The 22,761-nt window shown below is 34.0% G+C and overlaps 1 protein-coding gene across 2 annotated transcripts; it reads right to left on the bottom strand.

The window, feature by feature from the left end:
• Positions 1–14,993: 14,993 nt before the first annotated feature.
• LOC132294257 (ABC transporter G family member 1-like) lies at positions 14,994–20,805 on the bottom strand. Of its 2 annotated transcripts, none has more exons than XM_059792044.1 (8): positions 20,319–20,805; positions 17,993–18,072; positions 16,946–17,410; positions 16,768–16,854; positions 16,551–16,676; positions 16,130–16,324; positions 15,948–16,034; positions 14,994–15,861 (listed from the first exon to the last, which is right to left on the bottom strand). In XM_059792044.1, the coding sequence occupies exons 1-8, from the start codon at positions 20,647–20,649 to the stop codon at positions 15,178–15,180; spliced, it is 2,055 nt and encodes a 684-aa protein (XP_059648027.1). In that variant the 5' UTR covers positions 20,650–20,805; the 3' UTR covers positions 14,994–15,177. The 2 variants fall into 2 exon arrangements, with proteins under 2 accessions (XP_059648027.1, XP_059648028.1); XM_059792045.1 differs by having other exon boundaries at positions 17,993–18,094; positions 20,319–20,458.
• Between the last annotated feature and the right edge of the window lie 1,956 nt (positions 20,806–22,761).

The raw sequence follows: 22,761 nt of genomic DNA, 5'->3' as shown, positions 1-22,761 counted from the left end.
ATGCAAAGATTTAAGGCCCACGTGCCCCCATATTCATGGAAATATCATCACCCATATTAGTATACTTGTTAGGGAAAAATTAACTCCCTCCAATCAATTCAACTATCGATTATTATTGAGAGTTAAATTCTTCTTTTATTACACGTAGCGGTTCATTACACACAGTAGAAGGATCATCACAAACTTATATTAAGATAACAATCATACACGTTAATGCACAATATTTTATATAGTTCACCTAATTTTAGAGTTAGGTCCATGAAAGAGAAAAATTTCACTATTATAAATCAAGGAAAAGAATATTCATTTAGTCACTCATCATCTATACATTCGGAAATTACATATACTCTTCCCTCTTCTCACAATACTCACCCTTGAACCTTTTATATTTTTTCTCTCTTCTCTCTCTCTCTAAAGCTCTCACACCCATCTTTATTTATAGAGTCTTTAAACTTAATTCTTTGTTGGACAAGTATTCCTCAACTTGTCTATAAGAAGTTACTATAATGATCAAAACTCTAAAAAAAAAACATAATAGGATATATTTTTCTCTATAACTTTCAATTTTTCAAAACGAAAAAAAAAAATAAATTTTTTATACTTAAATTTTGAGCCACAAACCCAACAGTAACAAGGTATGATGGTGTTGGCTTGAGTGATAAAGGCCAAACCTTTAGTGCTCTTCACCCTCTCGTCCAACCAGAGTAGAGTTTGATTCCTAACTACCGTTGGAAACGGCATTAGAAAACGCAAACTTTGGAAGAATTTTTAAAAGATTCCGCTAAAAATTTTTTGCGAATCTATTGACGAGCGAGTTCCTCTCTGCGAGGAGATGAACGTGGTATATTCATTTTCTCAAATCCGTTTCCGGGTGAATGAGAAATTGACTCCAAAGTAAGTGATTTATAAAGCCTAAATGGGTGTGAATAAAGTGGGAAATGCTTGTCCCACATCGAAAAAGTAGCAAAGCAACCTTGAGTATATATATGTCTAGTATGGGATTTGGGTTTGGGCCCAAGGGCACCCAAGTTTTTAAGAGGGGGAGGACCTAGGCTAGCCTGGATCCGAACCAACTACCACACGCTCGCGCCGCCCGTCGGGTCCGGTCCGGTCCGGGCTAGGGCGGGGTTTGATTGTGAAATGGGTTTAACTTTTTACACAAAGTTGGACTGGGCCTGTGTGGTTATTTTATTTACTGGACTTATTTAAGTGGGCTAGGCTGCCGAAGTTTGCTTGCTGGGCTTAATCTGTTTTGGGTTTAAAAACCACCAACAGATTTTTAATTTTGATTGGTCAACAATGGTTGCACCCATTCAGAATAGGCACCAACAAGCCTATAAATACCCATCATTGGGTTCATTTCAATTCACACCAATTCAGAAATCTTCTTCTCTTCTTCTGAATTTCTTCTTCTAATTCTTCTTTGTTCAGTTCAGCCACTGGTTTGGGTTCAACTTAAACTGGTTTGGATTGGGTTCGAACCTTGGTTTCCAAGTTTGGGTTCAATCTTGGTCTCCGAGTTAGGGTTCAATCCTAGTCTCCGAGTCTGAGTTCAACAGAGAGTACTACACCGAGCCGGTTCGCCTATTCCATTGGTTTGAAGTGCTACTACCAAAGGAAGAAAAGTCGTTGTATCCTGGGAGATAGACGCCGAAGAGTCCGTTAGCACCGTAGCGGGGCGTATCTGTCTTAAGGCTATAGAATTAAATTCTAGCCTCGACTTTATCAGGTTCTTTTATAGTTTTGTTATTTTTGATATTAAACTATATAAATATATATATATAGATTATTATAAATATTATACTTACAAATAATATTTAAATAAATTATACTATAGTATATGATACATTATTTGATCAACAATCTTAAAACAGATAACTTTATAATATAGTAATAATTAATTAATTATTATTGTTGTTATAATTATTATAATTTGACTCGTGGTCTGTATATCAATATATAACAGACAAATGGCAAGTACGAGTATTACCGTGCCTAATGTTCCCGTTAGTCATGGGGAGAAGCCCGAAAAATTCAACGGGACGGAGTTTAAAAGGTGGCAACAGAAAATGATGTTCTACCTTACAACTCTGAATCTAAGCAAGTATCTGACTGAGACTGCTCCAGTGTTAGATGAGGGTGATATAGACATTACCAAGCTTGGAGCTGTTGATACATGGAAGCATGGAGACTTCCTATGCAAGAACTACATCCTCAATGGATTGGACAACACCTTATATAATGTGTACAGTCCAATAAATACTGCTAAAGAGCTTTGGGAGTCGTTAGACAAAAAGTATAAAACAGAGGATGCTGGATTGAAGAAATTCGTGGTTGGACGATTTCTGGACTTCAAAATGATAGACTCCAAGATAGTCGTGAGCCAAGTGCAGGAGCTCCAGCTGATCCTACATGAGATACATGCTGAGAAGATGACATTGAGTGAATCCTTTCAAGTAGCTTCAATCATTGAAAAGCTGCCACCTATTTGGAAAGATTTCAAAAATTACTTGAAGCATAAGCGCAAGGAAATGGGGCTCGAAGACTTAATTGTTAGGCTGAGAATTGAAGAAGATAATCGTACATCTGAAAAGAGAGCCGGAAATTCTTCAATAGTGTCAAAGGCAAATGTAGTGGAAGCATGACAGAAAAATAAGAAGAGGAAGCACTCTGGAGAAGGTCCTAGCCAAGGAAACTACAAGAAGTTCACTGGGAAGTGTTTCATATGCGGCAAGCTAAGACACCGAGCTAAAGATTGTCGTAACCGCAAAACACATCATAACCCCAAGAAGAAGACCACTAAGGTACACATAGCTGAAGAAGATAAGTTGACAGCTGATGTATCAGAGTTAAATCTTTCAGCTGTGGTTTCTGAAATTAACCTGGTAAGCAACAACAGAGAATGGTGGGTGGACACAGGAGCTACTCGTCATGTTTGCTCTGAAAAGAGGATGTTCACTACCTATGAAACTATAAATAATGAAGAACAACTCTACATGGGGAATTCTTCTACTGCAGAGGTTGAAGGACAAGGAAAAATCAAGCTACTAATGACCTCAGGGAAAGAGCTCACTCTTAATAATATGCTGTATGTACCAGACATCAGGAAGAACTTGGTCTCTGGGTTACTACTAAGCAAGAATGGGTTCAAGCTGGTCTTTGTATCTGATAAGTTTGTGCTGACTAAGAATGGGGTGTATGTGGGCAAAGGGTATCTAAATAATGGACTATTTAAGTTCAATGTAATGACTGTTGTACCCAAAGCTATTAATGATAATAATAAAGCTAGTGCTTCTTCTGCTTATATTATTGACTCATCTGATATATGGCATGGTAGGTTAGGATATGTTAATTATGATACTATTCGTATATTAATTAACATGGAATCTATACCTAAATTTAATATTGATTTAAATAAAAAATGCCAAACATGTGTAGAAGCAAAATTGACTAGAACCTCATTTCACTCCATAGAGCGAAGTACTGAACCTCTAGTATTAATTCACAGTGATATCTGTGACTTTAAATCTGTGCCAACTAGAGGTGAGAAAAAGTATTTCGTTACTTTTATTAATACTGCACAAGATATTGTTATGTATACTTGTTAAGAAGTAAAGATGAAGCCTTGGAAATGTTTAAACATTACAAGAATGAGGTTGAGAATCAACTTGGAAAAAAGATAAAGATGTTTAGAAGTGATAGAGGTGGTGAATACGAAGTACCATTCGCTGACATTTGCTCAGAACATGGTATTATTTACCAAACTACCGCTCCTTATTCACCTCAACAGAACGGTGTTGCTGAACGCAAAAATCGTACCTTAAAAGAAATGATGAATGCTATGTTGATAAGTTCTGGTTTAACCCAGAATTTGTGGGGGGAAGCTTTGCTCTCTGCTAATTATGTTCTCAACAAGGTACCTCAAAAGAAATCAAATGTGACACCTTATGAATTATGGAAAGGTCAAAAACCTTCCTATAAATTCTTAAAAGTGTGGGGGTGTTTAGCTAAGGTTGCGGTTCCTACTCCTAAGAAAGTTAAGATAAGACCAAAAACCTTTGATGGTATTTTCATAGGCTATGCACAGAATAGTAGCGCATATCGTTTTCTTGTGTATAAATCAAACATTCCTGATATCCATGTCAATACAATTATTGAGTCAAGGAATGCTTATTTCTTTGAGGATATATTTCCATGCAAAAATCCTCTTAAAAGAAATTATGATACTGCTAATAGCAATATACAAGAGAATATAGACCAAGAGTCTATAGATGATGAAAATGAGGAAGAACCTAGACATAGCAAAAGAGCTAGAACGTCTAAGTCATTCGGTCCTGATTTTTTGACATATATATTGGAGAATGAGCCACAAAGCTACAAGGAAGCTATGTCTTCTCCTGAAGCTAATTTATGGAAAGAAGCCATAAATAGTGAAATTGAATTCATCATGCAAAATCATACTTGGGAGCTGGTAGATCTTCCTCCTGGTACCAAACCTTTAGGGTATAAGTGGATTTTCAAGAGGAAGATGAAGCCTGATGGTTCAATTGAAAAATATAAAGCCCGACTTGTTGCTAAGGGATACAGGCAAAAAGAAGGCTTGGATTATTTTGATACATATTCACCAGTCACAAGAATAACATGCATTAGATTGTTACTAGCTATTGCAGCACTGCAAAACTTAGAAATACATCAAATGGATGTTAAGACTGCCTTATTAAATGGTGAATTAGAGGAGGAAATCTATATGGAACAACCTGAAGGGTTTATAGTTCCAGGAAAAGAAAAGAAGGTGTGCAAACTTGTAAAATCCTTATATGGATTAAAACAAACACCTAAACAATGGCATGAAAAATTTGACAAAGTGATGTTGTCAAATGGTTTTAAAATTAATGAGTGTGATAAATGTGTGTATGTGAAAAACACTCAAAATGGATATGTCATTGTGTGCCTATATGTGGATGATATGCTAATAATGGGTAGTAATGATGTTATAATCAAAACTACTAAAAAGATGTTGACCAAAAATTTTGATATGAAAGATTTAGGCATAGCTGAAGTCATACTAGGAATTAAGATTTCTAGAACATCAGATGGTCTAGTATTATCTCAATCTCACTATATTGAGAAAATATTAGAAAAGTTTAATAAAAGGGATAATAGTCTTGTAAAGACTCCTGTTGATGTAAATCTTCATTTATCGAAAAATACTGGTCCTAGCATATCACAACTTGAGTATTCTCGCATTATAGGAAGCTTAATGTATTTGACGAATTGCACACGACCAGACATAGCATACTCAGTTAATAAATTGAGTAGATATACTAGTAATCCAGGAAAGAACCATTGGACTGCAATAATTAGGGTTCTAAGGTATTTAAAATATACTATAAGTTATGGATTACATTATTCTAGATATCCAACAGTACTTGAAGGATACAGTGATGCTAATTGGATATCAGATACAAAGGATTCTAAATCCACAAGTGGCTATGTCTTTACTATTGGAGGAGGTGTCATATCTTGGAAATCTTCAAAACAAACTTGTATTGCCAGATCCACTATGGAATCTGAATTTATTGCTTTGGATAAAGCTGGTGAAGAAGCTGAGTGGCTTCGTAATTTCTTAGAAGATATTCCAAATTGGCCTAAACCGGTGCCCGCTATATGTATACATTGTGATAGTCAATCAGCAATTGGAAGGGCACAAAGTAATATGTACAATGGTAAGTCTCGACATATACGTCGACGACATAATACCGTTAGACAATTGCTCTCAAGTGGGATAATCTCAATAGATTATATCAGGTCAAAAGATAATTTAGCGGATCCGTTTACAAAAGGTTTGACAAGAGAGCAAGTGTATAGTTCATCGAGGGGAATGGGATTAAAGCCGAAAGCTAACGAGTCATCTTAATGGAAACCCAACCTAGTTGACTGGAGATCCGAAGATCTAGGTTCAAAGGGACAACAGAAATTCTGAATGGCTCACCAGAAGCACTGGGAAGATTCAATCTTCTACCTATTTCTATGATGAGACAGTGTTACCTACAGCGATGAGTAGGATAAGCTATGCTTTTAATGACTCTTATACCTTGAAAATTCAAGTGGGGTATGGTAGGATACTCTTAATAAGAAGTCACCTATATGAGTGTGAAGTGGGGCCGCTTCTATGAGAACTTCTAAGGCTAAGCTTTCTAGAGCGCTCATGAAATACCAGGCGTTGTTCAGGGCCATATGAACACAACCGTGAGAACCGACTTTGTGTGGGAAGGAATTGTGTGTTTGCTATTGTCTTGGTTTACATCAACGGCTGAACAGTTCAAGACATAATGTTCACTGGTTAGCCAGTAAATCCGATAGTAATACATTAGGGAAGGTTCAAGGCCAAAAGCTATCTATCCCGATGCAGTAACTTTCCAATAGTACTCTCTATAGTGTCTGTATCTTCTCCTTTTGTAATCTGCGCAAATTTTCATTCATGTGGGGGATTGTTGGAAACGGCATTAGAAAACGCAAACTTTGGAAGGATTTTTAAAAGATTCCGCTAAGAATTTTTTGCGAATCTATTGACGAGCGCGTTCCTCTCTGCGAGGAGATGAACGTGGTATATTCATTTTCTCAAATCCGTTTCCGGGTGAATGAGAAATTGGCTCCAAAGTAAGTGATTTATAAAGCCTAAATGGGTGTGAATAAAGTGGGAAATGCTTGTCCCACATCGAAAAAGTAGCAAAGCAACCTTGAGTATATATATGTCTAGTATGTGATTTGGGTTTGGGCCCAAGGGCACCCAAGTTTTTAAGAGGGGGAGGACCTAGGCTAGACTGGATTCGAACCAACTACCACGCGCGTGCCACCCGACCCGACCCGACCCGGTCCGGGCTAGGGTGGGGCGGGGTTTGATTGTGAAATGGGTTTAACTTTTTACACAAAGTTGGACTGGGCCTGTGTGGTTATTTTATTTAAGTGGGCTGGGCGCTTAATCTGTTTTGATTTTAAAAACCAACAGATTTTTAATTTTGATTGGTCAACAATGGTTGCACCCATTCAGAATAGGCACCAACAAGCCTATAAATACCCATCATTGGGTTCATTTCAATTCACACCAATTCAGAAATCTTCTTCTCTTCTTCTGAATTTCTTCTTCTAATTTTTCTTTAAACTGGTTTGGATTGGGTTCGAACCTTGGTTTCCAAGTTTGGGTTCAATCTTGGTCTCCGAGTTAGGGTTCAATCCTGGTCTCCGAGTCTGAGTTCAACAGAGAGTACTACACCGAGCCGGTTCGCCTATTCCATTGGTTTGAAGTGCTACTACCAAAGGAAGAAAAGTCGTTGTATCCTAGGAGATAGACGCCGAAGAGTCCGTTAGCACCGTAGTGGGGCGTATCTGTCTTAAGGCTATAAAATTAAATTCTAGCCTCGACTTTATCAGGTTCTTTTATAGTTTTGTTATTTTTGATATTAAACTATATAAATATATATATATAGATTATTATAAATATTATACTTACAAATAATATTTAAATAAATTATACTATAGTATATGATACATTATTTGATCAACAACTACTAACATATTAATCATTGTCAGGATAAGAAAAAAGAGAGAGAAAAAAAAAGAAAAGTTTCTTAAAGTAAATTACATACATTATTGACTCATTGGTTTTCATGATTTTTCTACTTTCTTAAATTAAATTACATACATTATTGACTCATTGGCCATTGGCCCTGTAATAGTCACAATTTTTCTCCCACTAAAGATTGATGCCATTTTTCTTTAGCTAGACTCAAACTTTCAACCTCCAACCTTTCTTTAGCTAGATTCCAAACTTTCAAATTTTTCTGTTTGTTTTTAATTTCTATACTAAGAGTTGTTATAAAATGAATTAAAAAATAAAATTATGTCGTTGTAATGATTTTTATATCATATATATTATTATTTCAATACTTTACTGTGATAATATTCATATTATTTTTAAGATTATTGGATAGACTTACGTTAGAAATGTTTACAAAGTGTAGGTAAAATATCGACGAAGTGTCCGAAGTAATAAAATTAATTTTTATTTATGAACATGTATATGAAATGTTAGACACGTATTTGAAGTGTTTTCAAGAAATATGAATGTCCGACATTAGTACGACTCTTAATTACCAACACATTGAATTCATTCAAGAAGTAACAACTGCTTTTCACATGCCTGAAGCTTCTATTAAACACGAGTTACAAGATAATTAATTGAAATAGAAAAAAATTCATACAATATCAAAGTTTAGCTAGTTCTAACCCACACATGTTGACAATTCAATAATAAAAATAAAAAAAATAAAAAAAATTAATTACATTATAATTCAGCTATTGTGCTTCATGTAGAGGTGTGGAATGTGGATTCACCACCACTAGTTCTGTTTTCCGAGGAAAACAAGCATGACATCTCATTGACCTTTTCAACCTGCTTAATTTAGGACCCACATGCTCCATAATCATGTAGTACCATATATCCTCCAACACGTCTCTATACTGTCATAATATTCCTTCACGTGGGTCTGTGACACATACTATGTGTTAGTCCCTTCACGTGGGTATTTACTCATTTATATTTAAATTTTTCTTATTTTTAGTCCCTTCACGTGGGTATTTTTCTCATAGGTACTTTTATCATTATATTGGAAGCATTTAAATTTTTCTTATTTTTCGAATTAGAAAGATTTGACCAAAAAAAAAAATTAGAAAGATCAAACATATATACAAGTGTGTGAATTTTTTTGTCACTGTATGCATATAAAATAAAAATAAAAATAAAAATAAAAATTGAACATTGCAGAGTACCAAACCTCCTCAAATTGTCAACATATATTTGTACAATTGGAATATATATATATATATATATATATATATATATATTACTGTGGCTTTTTTTGAGCTTCTGGAGGGTGTAATTGGCATCTTAAATTCAGAAGTAGAAAAAATTCAATTCAAATCTTGAATTAAATTTTCTCAAATTCTAAATTTAAATTAACCTGAATTTATTTCAATTTAAAATTTAAAGCATTGATTTCATATTTTCAAATACAACATGAATTTTCTTATTTTAAGTTTTAACATTTTTGAAACAAACATATATCTTCAAATCATGTCTAATCGTGCAACATAGAAAACATGTATCGCTGTCCTTAAAGAGTGGTTGGGCGGCTTTACTCTTCGTTTGAGTCCATGGGCCCATTATACGGCCAAATCTGATTTCTATCTCCAAGAACTAGCACAAGTAAATATACCTATTTGCCCCTCGACAATAATTTCACACTTTAGAATTTGGGAAAACTATTTGTACACTTAACATTGTAATTAGCAGATAGTTTTTTTTTTTTTTTTTTTTTTTTTTGGGTAAAATGATAATGAAACAGAGTTTGAGCTTTGACTTGTTAAGTTAAAAAGCCAAACAAAGTTGAGCTTAGGCTTGATGAATATCATCAAGTTTAGTAGAAAGACTAAATTTTTTAACGTGAACATACTTCAATTTAACAGAATCGAATAAAAATAATGAAATATTTGATTTGATTATGCTTGACTATAATAAAAGTAATGAGATACTCGATTTAATTATGTTCGACTATAATAAAAGTAATTAGATATTCGATTTGATTTAACTTGATTAGATTCATTGTAACTAAGCACAATTATCCTCAACCGTTGAAGTCTTAACAATACTTTTCATTGAAGACAAAATTTTGGAAATTAGTCAACAATTCCACAAAATAAATTGAATTCCATCGTGCAAAAAGGAATGACTGCTTTTCACAAGACCTTGGAGCTTACATAAAACACCAGTGACAAGATATTTGAGTGAAATAGAATATCATAAAACATCAAATTTTAGCTACTTCCAACAAAAATCTAATTAACCCTTACATATTGATAACCCGATAAAAAAAAAATCACATTACAATTCAATTATATTTTCTTCATGTAAAGGAGTGAAAAAGGGTTTTTTTTTTTTTTGGGTAGGAAAATTTTATAAGTTTTTTAAAATATTCATTTTGTTTTTTATTTCTTTTATTACTATTTTCAAATAATCCAACGGTGTTTAAATTAAGTCACATAGAGCGGAAGCGAATTTGAAAGCGGAAGCATGAGGACGACAAAATTAAGTTATGAGCAATGGGAATTTAAGCAAGAGCGCGCGAAGTATGAGAGTGAAAACACACTCAAAATATGAAAGCAACATCTATTGATAAAAATTGTGTGGCTTAAAGTCTAAGTCGCTTATTTCAAATTTAAATATATTTTTTTAGAAAAATGTTTCATCAAATCACGAGTAATCGAAAAGATGTTATATTGTCCTTTCGTTTAAAGTCCATGGGTAGGTTTAAATGCACGACTTCACCATACCCCTACGAAGAAGAAAATTTACATTAAACTTTGTAAACCCTGAAAGGAGTTGTGGGCCCACCTAAATATGGACTCATTCAACCTTTGTTGTCCATTAATTTCATGGCCGCATAATAATTTTCATGATTTTCAAATTCTTAAATTAAAGTCAATACTGAGTCGTTTTACATGTTTAATTTTGTCATCTAGGTGAAAGTTAAATATACCATTAGCTTTATAATAGTCACAAATTTTCTCCCAAATTGAAGGGAGACTGATGGCATGTTCTTTCTAACTTAATAAAAATTGGATTTTTCAAGGAAAAAAAAAATATAAAAAATGGTAATTGATTATTGGTACTACAAAATGAATTTAGTTTATTCACTAACAAAATTTTGGGACATTTGATATTTAGGTCCTCATTGGTGAGTGTTGGGGGAGAAATTCACGCGGTCCAATACGGCACCGTTTTTCTATAAAGAAAATAGTAGAAGATCGATGAAACTTGACGGCACCGGTGTGGTGTCTGCCAAGAGCTCTCCGATGATCAAGTCAGTCACCGGAGGTCTAAAAGAAAGACATGGATTTAATAATCATTTTTTGTCGTACCTTTATTGACCGGTAGGATCTCATTCTTATAGCCGCTTTCCCTTAATTCATTTGCGAGATCAGAGGAGATCGTTTGTTGCCATATTTGTCGGGGATATGATTTACTCCTTTGACTTTCTCAAATTGTGTCAAGGTTATCCTTACCCTGTTGAACCACGTCGTCTTTCATTATACTGTCATTATCCTGGATAAGAAATGTCATTATTTTTATCCAATGGAAATCTTTATCTTTGATAATTAAATATTATAGTTCGAAAGTAGAAAAGGTCTGGCGGCTGGTCAATACTTAGTTGCCTCTATCTTTAGGTTAAGGTAGGTTTATTTTTCCCTATCAGTGAGAATTACAGAGATGGATCTAGAAATTCATATGGGGGGCAAATTTATACAGAGAAATTTTTTCATAATTTCAGTGGGAGCTATTTCAAAATTTTATGGATATAAATGCAAAAAAATACAAATTTAGGGGTATAAAATGCAATAACAAAAAGCTACCCCACTGAGCCCACAATACATCCGTGCCTGCACTGTCCTCACCGCTAATGTGGACTAATAACAAATGGACACATCTTCTTTCATTATTAAATTAGAAATGTGTATGTACGCTCTATTATTTTCGATTTAATAAGTGAATATGTACTCATCTTAGATTTGATAATTAAATAGGACATATCTATTTTTTATTAGTCTACGTCAGTGATTAGGTCTTTCCTTATGAAAGCCTGAGTATTTTTCTTTGATAATTGAATAAAGTTCGTAATGTTTGTTAATTTCCTTAAGCAGATGCCACAGCTAGTATTTGTGTGGTCTAAGAAACAAGAAATTATTCATTGCAATAGTTGTAAAGATGACGTAGTGTAACAGACAACTATAAATACTCCACCAAAGTAAAGTGGACTTACAACATAATCAAAAAGCTAATATATGTGTTTTGATGGAGTGTTTGTAGCCGTCCGTTACACCACGTCATCGTTTCAATGATTGCAATGAGTAATTTTTTCATAAGAAGCACTTTCACACACAATTTGATGTTTCTTCAATGCACTCTCATACCTAGTAGGTTTGTTTGGTTTCGATTTTTGTAGTATAAATTGTGATACTTTATTTTTGAGAGAAAGGAAGAAAATAAAAGAAGAAAAAGGTAGACCATAAAAATACTTTTGGAAAAAAGGAAAATAGTTGAATGGGCTTCCACTTAAGGCCCAATAATACTTTTGGAAAAAAGGAAAATATTTGAATGGGCCTCCACTCAAGGCCCAATAATATTGATACTCTTCATAAAGTTATATCCTATCTTAATTTCAAGACAATCCTATCTAGAGGTGCACACGGTTCCGCTCGGAACCGAAACCAGAACCGTTCACAACGGTTCTTAAAAAACGGAACTGGAACCGGAACCGAAACCAAATCCGGTTCGGTTCCATGAGAACCGTTGACCATGAGTTGGCTGACAGGGGCTGAAGCTTGCCAACCCTAACTGGAACAACAGCGATTGAAACTGAAAGATATGGGTTTTGATTTTTTGAACAATCTGAAATGATATGCCGATATGGGTTTTGAACTTTTGATTCTTGCAGATAGATCTGAAATATATGGGTTGTGAACTTCTAATTCTTGTAGATTTTGTAGTTTACAGTTGCACAGAGAGAGAGGGCAAGTTTAGCAGTGATTAAATCGAAGTTTCCTATTCATTTGGACATGATTTTTGGGAAAAATCAGTGAATATTATAGAAAATATATACGTATATATACGTATATACGTATATATATTTATATAAAATGAAGAAAGATTTAGAGGAGATCTTACCTTTTGATGTGGATGTTTATTCAACAAAACTAGCGATTTGTGTGCTTAATCCATTATCTATTAGGATGAGTGGAACAAGCATTTTCGTTCTGATTTCAAGTTCTCTTAAATGTGCTACATAACTAGTGATTTGTGGTGCAGACTTCCTTATTTCTTAGTTCTTACCCTACCTCTGCATATCATTTTTTGCATTGATTGTGACTATTGCTTGCAGTTGCCGCCGGGGGGGGGGGGGGGGGGGGGGGGGGGGGAGGGCAAGTTCAGAGTCAAGAGAATAGAGATGGAGCTAGATGAATTTTGCAGATTTCCCACGTGAATTGAGGATTGGGATTGGGAATTTTGGATTTGTGTTTTGTTTTGTGGATTAGTTTTACGCACATGGCTGCTTGTTGGCCTTAGTTTAGAATAACGAATTAAATATATAATTATATATATATATATGGTTCCGGTTCTTACCGATTCCCACGGGCTGGAATTGGAACCGGAACCATACACTCACGGTTTTGAAAATAGAAACCAGAACCGAAACCGTGAGAACCGGAAAAAACGGTTCCGGTTCCGATTCCCCGGTTCCGGTTCTTTTGTGCACCCCTAATCCTATCAATCATTGCATGCCTAGTCCATTGTTAGAAATTACCAAACCTTCATTACATGTCACATTGATTTAATAACTAGTTAACCACCAAATCTGATTTCTACCTCTAAGAGCTTGAACAACCTCTCAACAATAATTCCACGCACTGAACCGAAATATTTATAAACAATTTACGTGTAGCCCACTTAAATAAAACTCATTTTGTTAATCAAGTCAAGCCCAAATAATTTTGGACTTAAATAAAACTCATTTATGGCTATTTGATCATTATTATTAATCAAGTCAAGCGCAAATAATTTTTGACTCGCTTATTAGGGTTTGGGAAAAATAACTGTGAATTGTACATCTTAATTCACAACAAGTTTTTTTTTTTTTTTTTCTTTTTCTTCTTAATAATAATGATACAGCATTTGAGCTAACCTTGTGAAGTTAAAAGAGCTAACAAAGTTAAAGAGGCGAGTAGCATCAAATTAAGCTTAATAACCAAAATTCTCTAGGCTTGAACATATTTTAATTTGACAAAGTCGAATAAAAGCAATTAAATATTAAATATTCAAGCTTGTTCATCTTTAACTCATAGTTTTTTTCAACCTTTGAAGTCCTAACCATAAAGACAATATTTCGAAAATTATTCATCTGAAAGTACTTAATTGACTCCTTGAATTTGGAATTTGATGAAATTTAGTATAAAGTTTATTCCAATTCCAAATCCAACTCTATATCCTCCAATTTCAAATTCAAACCGCCGATTTAGTGCTTCCAAATACAACATCAACAATTTCAGAGGCAAGACATTAAATTCACGCAAAAAAGTAAGAACTGCTTTTCACACCTTCTATTAAACATTAGTTACAAGATAAGTGACAAATAGAAGATTATACAATATCAAAGATTAGCTACTTCCAACACAAATCTAATTAATACATATTGACAATTCGTTCAAAAAATGTCACATTATTATTCAGCTATTATGCTTCATGTAGGGGTATCCAATAGGGATTCACCACCACTTTTTATGTTTTTATGAGAAAAACAAACCTAACATCTCCAATTAAGGCTTGACCTTTTCAACAATCTGGATTATGCCAAAAGATTACATAGCCCAAACCAAAACATACTTCCAACCATAAAATCAGTTCGCAAAAAAGAATTAAAAAAAAAAAAAGAAGAAAAAACCTTGAGAACGTTCATACCTATGCAAGTCCTTATGCTTATATTGAGGAGATAATGATATTTCTTTACTGGCTAGGCATTGGACCTCAAATATATGAATAAAATTTAGAGGCAACAATCCATAATGCAATCCCCATTTATTTAGACTACCTAAAACTTTTCCAAACCATCACTCTACAATTTTTCAATCACGTTTAATAAATAAAGGTGTCTACCAAAATCAAACTAAGCTAAGCATTTTCCCGGATAGAACATATTCCAATTTGATGTAGTCGAATAAAAGTAATTAAATATTTGAATTAGTTCAATTTAACTCGATTTATGATAACCCTAATCAGTGTTTTTCTCAACCGTTCAAGTCCTAACTAAACTTCTCATAAAGAGCCAAAAAAAAAAAAAAAAAAAACTTCTCATAAAGGCAAAACTTCGAAAACTATTCAACAGTTTCACAAGCAGCACCATTAATTCATGCAAAAAGACAAGACTGCCCTTCACAGGCTTGGAGCTTCTTACAAGATAGTTAAGTGAAATACAAAAATCATACAATACCAAAGTTAATCTACCTCCAACAAAAATCTAATTAACCCATACATATTGACAATTCGCTCAAAATTACATAATATTTCAGCTATTTTACTTCATGTAGAGGTGTGGAATAAGGATTCACCACCACTTTTTCTGTTTTTCTGAGAAAAACAAACCTCACATCTCCAATCAAAGGCTTGACCTTTTCGACAATCTTGACAATGCCCAAGAATAATAATTTATACAACACCACCATTCCAAATAGGATACCAAGATCAATCCACTTGGAGTACCCCATCTCTACTTGAAATACATCCCTCAAAATTATGGCGCCATCAATAGTTTTAGGCCCTACTAATTGAGTATTAGTAAAACTAAGTCGTTCAAACTCATTCTTGTACAATCCTTGATATGCATACTTGTGGAATGCAACGTAGTACATTGGGTACCTCCAGAAGAGCCCCGGAAGATCGTTTGGCAATCGGAAAAACCCACCACTCAACATCATCAGGCCTTGAATTCCAGCACCTATGATCAGCCCCATAAGGAAATTTGGCACCACACTTGCAACAATCATCATAAGGCTCTCCACCAACAACATACACGCGAAAAGTAGTAGAGTGAAGTAGATGAATTGTTCATTTCCGCGCTGAAGTCCCACGAGATAATATATAATGGCTCCGGGAATCAAAGAGATGACAAGCAAGTATGCCATGGAAGAAAGTGTGTTGGCAATGGCAAATGTTGCAGCACCATAATGTCCGTTTAGTCTTTCCCGGTCAAAAACCTAAGCATGGTAGAAAGATTGGTGTTTGATTAATTTGTTTGAAATTAGATTTTGATTTATAAATTGTTGGAACGAGTTTAATTCACCTTCATGTCCTCTACGAAGGAAGGAAAACCACCAATGGCCATGATGGTCAAGAAGGAAGCTACAAACATGAGCATTGAGCCTCTTGCCTAATTCATTCAAAGCAAACAAATAGTTACATGTTCATTTGCAATTCAAAAACCAGAAAATTTTAGACTAAAAATAGTTATGACATGAGACTTACTTGAATGGAGTCATAATCGGAGCCCATATCATAGAAGACAGTACCTAAACCAAAACCCAGTGCAATGTATATAGCAAGGCGCAACCAGTAGTAGCCTAGGTCACGAAACATGTTTATAAAAGACCGCTCTGTAAGAACACGGCATTGGGTAAAGAAGCTAGCTTGGCTTCCCTTCTTCTCTATTGCTCCTCCACCCTAACAACATGCATATATTATATATCCAATACATATAATTGTCATAAGTATTTTTGGGTTTAATTTTGTTGTCCTATTTAAATGAATTTGTTCAATATCTTACCAGTGGCATAGCAGTATCAGCCTCTTACTTTCCAAAGGGAGGTCAGGGGTTTAAATTTCGGAAAAGACATGTGTGTGTGAGTAACAACTAGGAAAAAAAAAAAAAAATTGTTCAATATCTTACCTGTCTATGTATCTCAGCTATGTGTCCTCGAATTTGCTTGCAAGTATCAAATGATTTGGAAGAGTTTACAAGAACATCAATTACTTCCTCAGTTGTCATTTTTCCACCAACACCTTGTTCAATGTCCTAATGGTGAAATGTGGTATCAAAATTAAATCTCATACATGTACAATATTAGGAAAAAAAAACTCTCAATAATTGAGTACCTAGCACCTACCTCATCAAAATCTGTGTTGATTGTTCTAAGGTAATGATCAGCTGGATTTTGCAGACTTGGGCATGGAAAACCATTCACAGCAAAAAACTAATTTGGACCAAAAGTAGTAAAAGTCACTAGTCATTTCATTTTTGAATAGAATGTCCACTATACGTAAACACTGAAGTTGTGAACTAACCTGATTTGCTGCATAAGATGGACCAAAGTACACTGTTCTGCCCAAGGAGAGAAGACAGAGATAGTCGAAGAGCGCAAAGACCTCACTACTAGGCTGATGGATGGATGCTATGACTGTCATTCCATCTTGTTGTGCGAGTTTCACAATCCGGCTCATGACATAGTACGACGCAGCACTATCAAGGCCACTTGTTGGCTCATCGAGGAAGAGAAGCTTTGGGCGCGTTAAAATCTCCATACAAATGCTCACTCTCCTCTTCTGGCCACCACTGAGGCCTTTGCTTCCCCAACCTCCTATTCTCGTGTTCATTGAATCCTGCAACCCCATCTCCCTAATTGTCTTCTCTGCTCTCTCCTTTTTCTCGGCACTTGACATTGAATTCGGCAATTGGAGATGAGCAGAGTAGTGCACAGCCTCTCCAACAGTTAAGGTCCATGTTAGAATGTCATCTTGTGTTACATATGCCTAAATTGAGGAAAAGCAATTGTGAAACTATTAGATAAATGATCATTTTTCTATAATATGTGTTGTGTTGAATTATCTAAACTTGTACAAGTTCATGAGTTTAATTTTACTGCATTGGTCCTAAACATAGGTTTGCTTAGATTTTTAAATTAAGACCCCATTTTTTAGCTGTTTTTGTTTTTGGGCTGTTACAGTGTCGATTTTGGCAACAAAAGTATGTTTGGTGCAGCCTTATTTTATTTTATACAGTGCTAAAACATTTCGTGAACAGTGACCCAAAACCAAAATACCAAAAAATTATTTTTTCTTGTTTTGACAACTATTATGGTTTTTGACATTTGTTCATGGCCAAAACCATAACGGTTGTCAAAATATTGTTTTTGTTTTAGCCAAAACATCGTTTCCAAACGTGTTTTCGATTTTTTTTCAAAACATTCCTACAACAAAAATATTGTTTCTGTTTTAGCCAAAAACAGAACGCCTAAAACAAAACGTATACCAAATGGGTCCTAAGCTTTTAATAATGTGGGTTAAAATACCCTAAAAATGGGTAGAACTCAATTGAAGGAAGTGGTTTCATACTGATGTGCCATATGCTAGGTGCAGCTTATGACCATTGATTAGAACTTCTCCAGCTTGCCTTGTGTTTGACCCTAACCTCCCTGCAATATGTATATGAATCCCCTGTTAACAAAAAAGGAAGGGTAAAACAATATCTAGAGAGAGAAGGACAAAAGTGGAAAATTATTCAAATATTTTTGATTATTAATTTTTAATTCAAATATTATCTTTATATATGAGCCCCTGTTAGAAAAAAGGAAGGGTAAAAAAAATAATAATAATAACAATAAAATAAAATAAAGGAGAGGACAAAAAGGAAAAAATTATTCACACATCTTCTCGACATTGCATAGGGTTAAAAGTTTACGAGAATTCTAGACTACCGTGCTGCAGGACAACAAAAGATCCTTGTTCAGTGCATCAACATCACAAATAATATTGAAACGTAAAGTAGTAAATTCATAAATTGGAAATTTTTAGGGATTGATTCAGTTCACGGATTAGGATTTCAAAATTTTCAATTCAATTTAGTTTATGAATTTGATCCAATTCGATACTACTATATTTCTTAATATATAAAATATAGTAAGCTTTTTTTAACACTAAACTTAATATTTTACATATTGAATCAGTTGGATAAGATTAATTTCAATTTTCATCAAACCGTTTCCATCCATGAAATGAATGAAAGTCACATCAAGACACTAAACGGTTGGCTATGAAAAATAACATGTTCCTGCTGGTTTATCTCCCTATGTTTGGGGAGTGATTGAATTGAAGACTCCAAGGTTCATCAACCTTAGTCAGGGCAGAGCTAGCATGTGCCCGGGCAGCTGCCTCCCTGTCCCATGCTCGTCCACTAGAATTTTTTTTTTTTGATACATAAATTTGTAAAAATTGATAAAATGCTCTCTTATAACTAATAAAATGACTTCTCTATCTCTGAATATACTAAATTATATTTTATTTTATGAGTATAATTTATAAAAATACCTCCATAAAATTTATAAAGTATCCCCCATGAGAGTATTTATTTTTAAAAATGTCTTTAATTCTTTATTCATTTTTCCTTCTTATTCTTTAAATTTCTTTTTGTCATCTTCAAAAAAACTTGCATTCTCTTTCTTCAATTAAAACTTATTTTTCCTCCAAAATTCTCCCATAATTTATGTGCAATAACCTCTCTCTCTCTCTCTCTCTCTTTTCATTTTTTATTTACTTATTCTATTGCACTGTTGTTACAATATTATATTTTCGACATGTTTGGAAAAAAATTATTTTGTCAATGTTAACATGTCCCCTGAACCAAATTTCTGGCTCTGCCCCTGACCTTAGAGCTCTACACTACACAACCTGTAAACTTTTTCAATAAGGACTTGCAAAGAAGCTAAATTCATTCATTTCTTATTTGCAAACATTCATTTCTTACTTGCAAACAATATTTGATTTCCCTTGGTTACCTTTTTTTTTTCTTTTTCCTTCCAATACCCTCCAACCAAGCTGGGGCTTAGGAGGATTGCACTCCATTTTTCCATAAATGCATCCCATTTTGAAGTAAAATGACATTAATGTCCTTAACAAGAGAATCAAATATTAGGAGAATTTTTTTCATGTGTATTAAGAAAAGAAAAAGAAAATAGAATAGGAAGGGTAATTATCAAAACAAAAAAGAAGAAGAACAATGCCACTATGCCTGTATCACCTCTCAAAATTCAGCAACTTTAATAGATTCATTTGAAAAATGATTTGTTCATTCAACACTGAAAATCACAAGCATGGAGTTTGCCATTTAAAGATGAAAATATATAATTTCAAGGAAATAATGTAATGGCCCGTAAAACTCTCACTTGGAAGTTGACAGTTCCAAATGATATTGGAACTATTACTAAGTTTATTATTATGAGTAAGTTGTCTGGTGCCGACCAAGAATATTAATAAGTTTATTATTATTAATAATTTGTTTGGTAGATGCCGGCTAAAAATTATGAGGTGTTCTAAGAAGGCCAACGGGATCATTGTAGACCAAAAATAATTATATTTTTTATGAAAATTTGTTATATGTTTCTTTTAGTAACCTGCAGGAACTTCAGCTAATTTAATCCCAAGTGTACTTTGTGAATTCAAGAAGGGTGGTCTTGCCTTAGACCGTTCGAAAAAAGAGAAGGGTGGTCTTGCAGGAACCAACTATACATGTGGTGTTATTCAACTAATTCAAAGATGGCCAAACATTCCCTAGTTTAATTATGCAATACACAAAACTATATATCAAATATGATAAGGTTTCAATTTAATCAATAAAAAAATAAATATGCATGTCACAATCATATATATTTATATACTTAATTACCAGCCAAAGCATCAAGAAGGGTGGACTTGCCGGAGCCAGAAGGGCCCATGACGGCCAAGACCTCCCCGGGACGAGCGCAGCCGGTGACACCTTGAAGGATGGATTTAGTACCATGTTTGCCATTTGAAACAGTCACCCAGAGGTCCTCCCATGTCAAAAACACAGCACCACTTCCCTGCAACATCCGAACTTGTTGCTGATCATAGGTGCTATCATTATGTAAAATGGCATGGACGTGTTCTTGCTCGACAATTTCGGAATCTGGGAGTGTCTCATTGTTGTTGTTTTGGAACCTATTTGATTGATCAAACAGTGCTGCTAAAGAAGCCATGCAAAACCTTGGCGGTGAAGTTGAGAGAGAGATATCATGCAAAGACAAAATAGGAGGTTAGTGTAAGTGACAAATTCAAGGAAATATTAGTCTTGATATAAAAAAGAGTCCGAGAACAGTATAAAAAAATCTTCTCGGATTTGAAATGTCTTTTCACCCATTTATGGTTTGACTAAAGAGAGACGGCCAATCATATGAAAAGTGAAGTGATTACTCCAAAAGATCAGCTTAGTAATGCCAAATTAATGCGATGATAATCTTGTCAATCAAACTTAAGTCTTACCTTTCAACTAAAAAGAGACTAATCTCAAAAAGAAAGAGAAACCACACCAACTTTGGAAGAATGTGACATTAGAAGATAATGGATTCGGAGCACAGTCATGTAATCATTTTTAATAGGTATCGTATTTACGTTTTGAGCATGTTTTTATTCTCACACTTTACTCGCATTCTCGTTCAAATTCTCACTGTTTATAACTTAATTCTGTCGTTCTCACCCTCCCGCTCTTGAATCCGCTTTCGCTGCTGCTCCCGCTTTAGTTTAAAGGTATGAATTTTTTTCAATTTTGATATATAAGAAAAGTACCAATTTGGTCTTTGAACTTTGCTTTAGATGGCAGTATTCCTACAAGTTAGGCTACAACACTCCCTTATATTTTCCTCTCCGTCTTGCCATTTTAATCTTTGATGTTGGAGTATATGTTTTCTCATAAGGTTTTCAGTGTCGGCAAAGTTCAAGAAAGAAATTTGACAGGAGAGAATTCGTGTCTATTCTATTACTATAATTTTTGAAAATATATAAAATAGTGCCCATGAATTTTCTCCATCCATTATATTTTATATATGTTTGCTAATATTATAGATAACCTATGCAAAATAACATGTTCCTAAATCCTAATGTTTCAGCTACCTTAGTGCTTAACATACATACCATAACCAGTCATCTCATTCATTATTTAAGGGCTTGTTTGGTATACTTTAATGAAATAGAAATGCTAAGTAATGAAATGAAAATGAGGAAGGAATGGTATAAACATTCTTATTTCATTGTTTGGTTTTGAAAATGTAATGATGCAAGAATAGAATGAATATTATCATTTTAGTGTTTTGTTAAACTATCTTAAAACTAAGAAATGATTAATTTTTCCAAAATACTCAACTCGATCACTCACATTAATAATCATTTTATATCAATTAATAAATATTTTTTATATTAATAGATAAATATTAAAATACTCAAACTCTTTATACTTTAATAATAATATAGATTTGGTCTTATTCAAAGTTTATTTAAATTTTTTGATTGCTAAAAGTTTACAAGACTATTGAAATGAATGGAAGGGGCCACAGTCACACCAGTAGTACCTATGGAAAATAACATGTTCCTAAATCCTAATGTTTCAACTACCTATTTATGGAAAGTTATTGAACTGCTCATGACTCAAAAGGGTCATCAACTCTTAGTGCTTAACATACATACATACATAACCTGTCATCTTCTTCATTAATTAAGGGCTTGTTTGGTACACCTTAAGAATGAAATTAAAATGAGAATAATTATTCTTATTTCATTGTTTGGTTTTAAAAATGTAACGAAGAAATGGAATGAATATTACCATTTCAGTGTTTTGTTAAACCTTCTTAAAACAAAAAACGATATGATTTTTTTTCAAAATAGTCATCTCAATAACTCACATTAATCTAAAAAAAAAAAATGCTTGTTGTATTAAATAGAAACTGAAACAAAAACAAAATAATAATAAAAAAAAAAAAAAAAAATTGCTCTGTTGTTCAATTTGTATGTATGTACTGAAGAACCAAAAATTTAGGATACCAAAAATCCAAATTGTGCTTATTTCATTATGGATGATGAAATATTGTTATATGTACCTTGTGGTGTGGGGCAGTTAATCCCAGGTCCCAACCATTGAAGGAATGTTTGCCATTTGAAACTGATGATACAATAATTTAATTATGTGAAATTTCATGGACTTGTCACTTGTCCTGGTTTGAGTGATGTCACAAGTTCAGAATCTGGGTATATCTCATTATTGAAGTTGTAAGGGAGAGAACCCAACCATATGCACATTAAAGAGAGTCGTCCAAAAGATC

This window comes from Cornus florida, unplaced genomic scaffold (assembly GCF_030987335.1).
Source record: "Cornus florida cultivar Cherokee Brave unplaced genomic scaffold, ASM3098733v1 CherokeeBrave_3.0.0_Hap2_Chr02, whole genome shotgun sequence".
Classification (NCBI taxonomy): domain Eukaryota; kingdom Viridiplantae; phylum Streptophyta; class Magnoliopsida; order Cornales; family Cornaceae; genus Cornus; species Cornus florida.
The sequence above is the reverse complement of the archived record's forward strand: the minus strand, read 5'-3'. Positions and strand labels throughout refer to the sequence as shown.

Bases quoted from the DNA above. Each gene is read 5' to 3' on its own strand.
- LOC132294257 (XM_059792044.1), bottom strand. From the start codon at position 20,649: ATGGCTTCTTTAGCAGCACTGTTTGATCAATCAAATAGGTTCCAAAAC. The intron at 17,411-17,992 runs GTATGAAACCAC...TCCTCAATTTAG, and splicing joins ACCTAGCATATGGCACATCA to GCATATGTAACACAAGATGA. The intron at 16,035-16,129 runs GTAAGTCTCATG...TGAATGAATTAG, and splicing joins CCGATTATGACTCCATTCAA to GCAAGAGGCTCAATGCTCAT.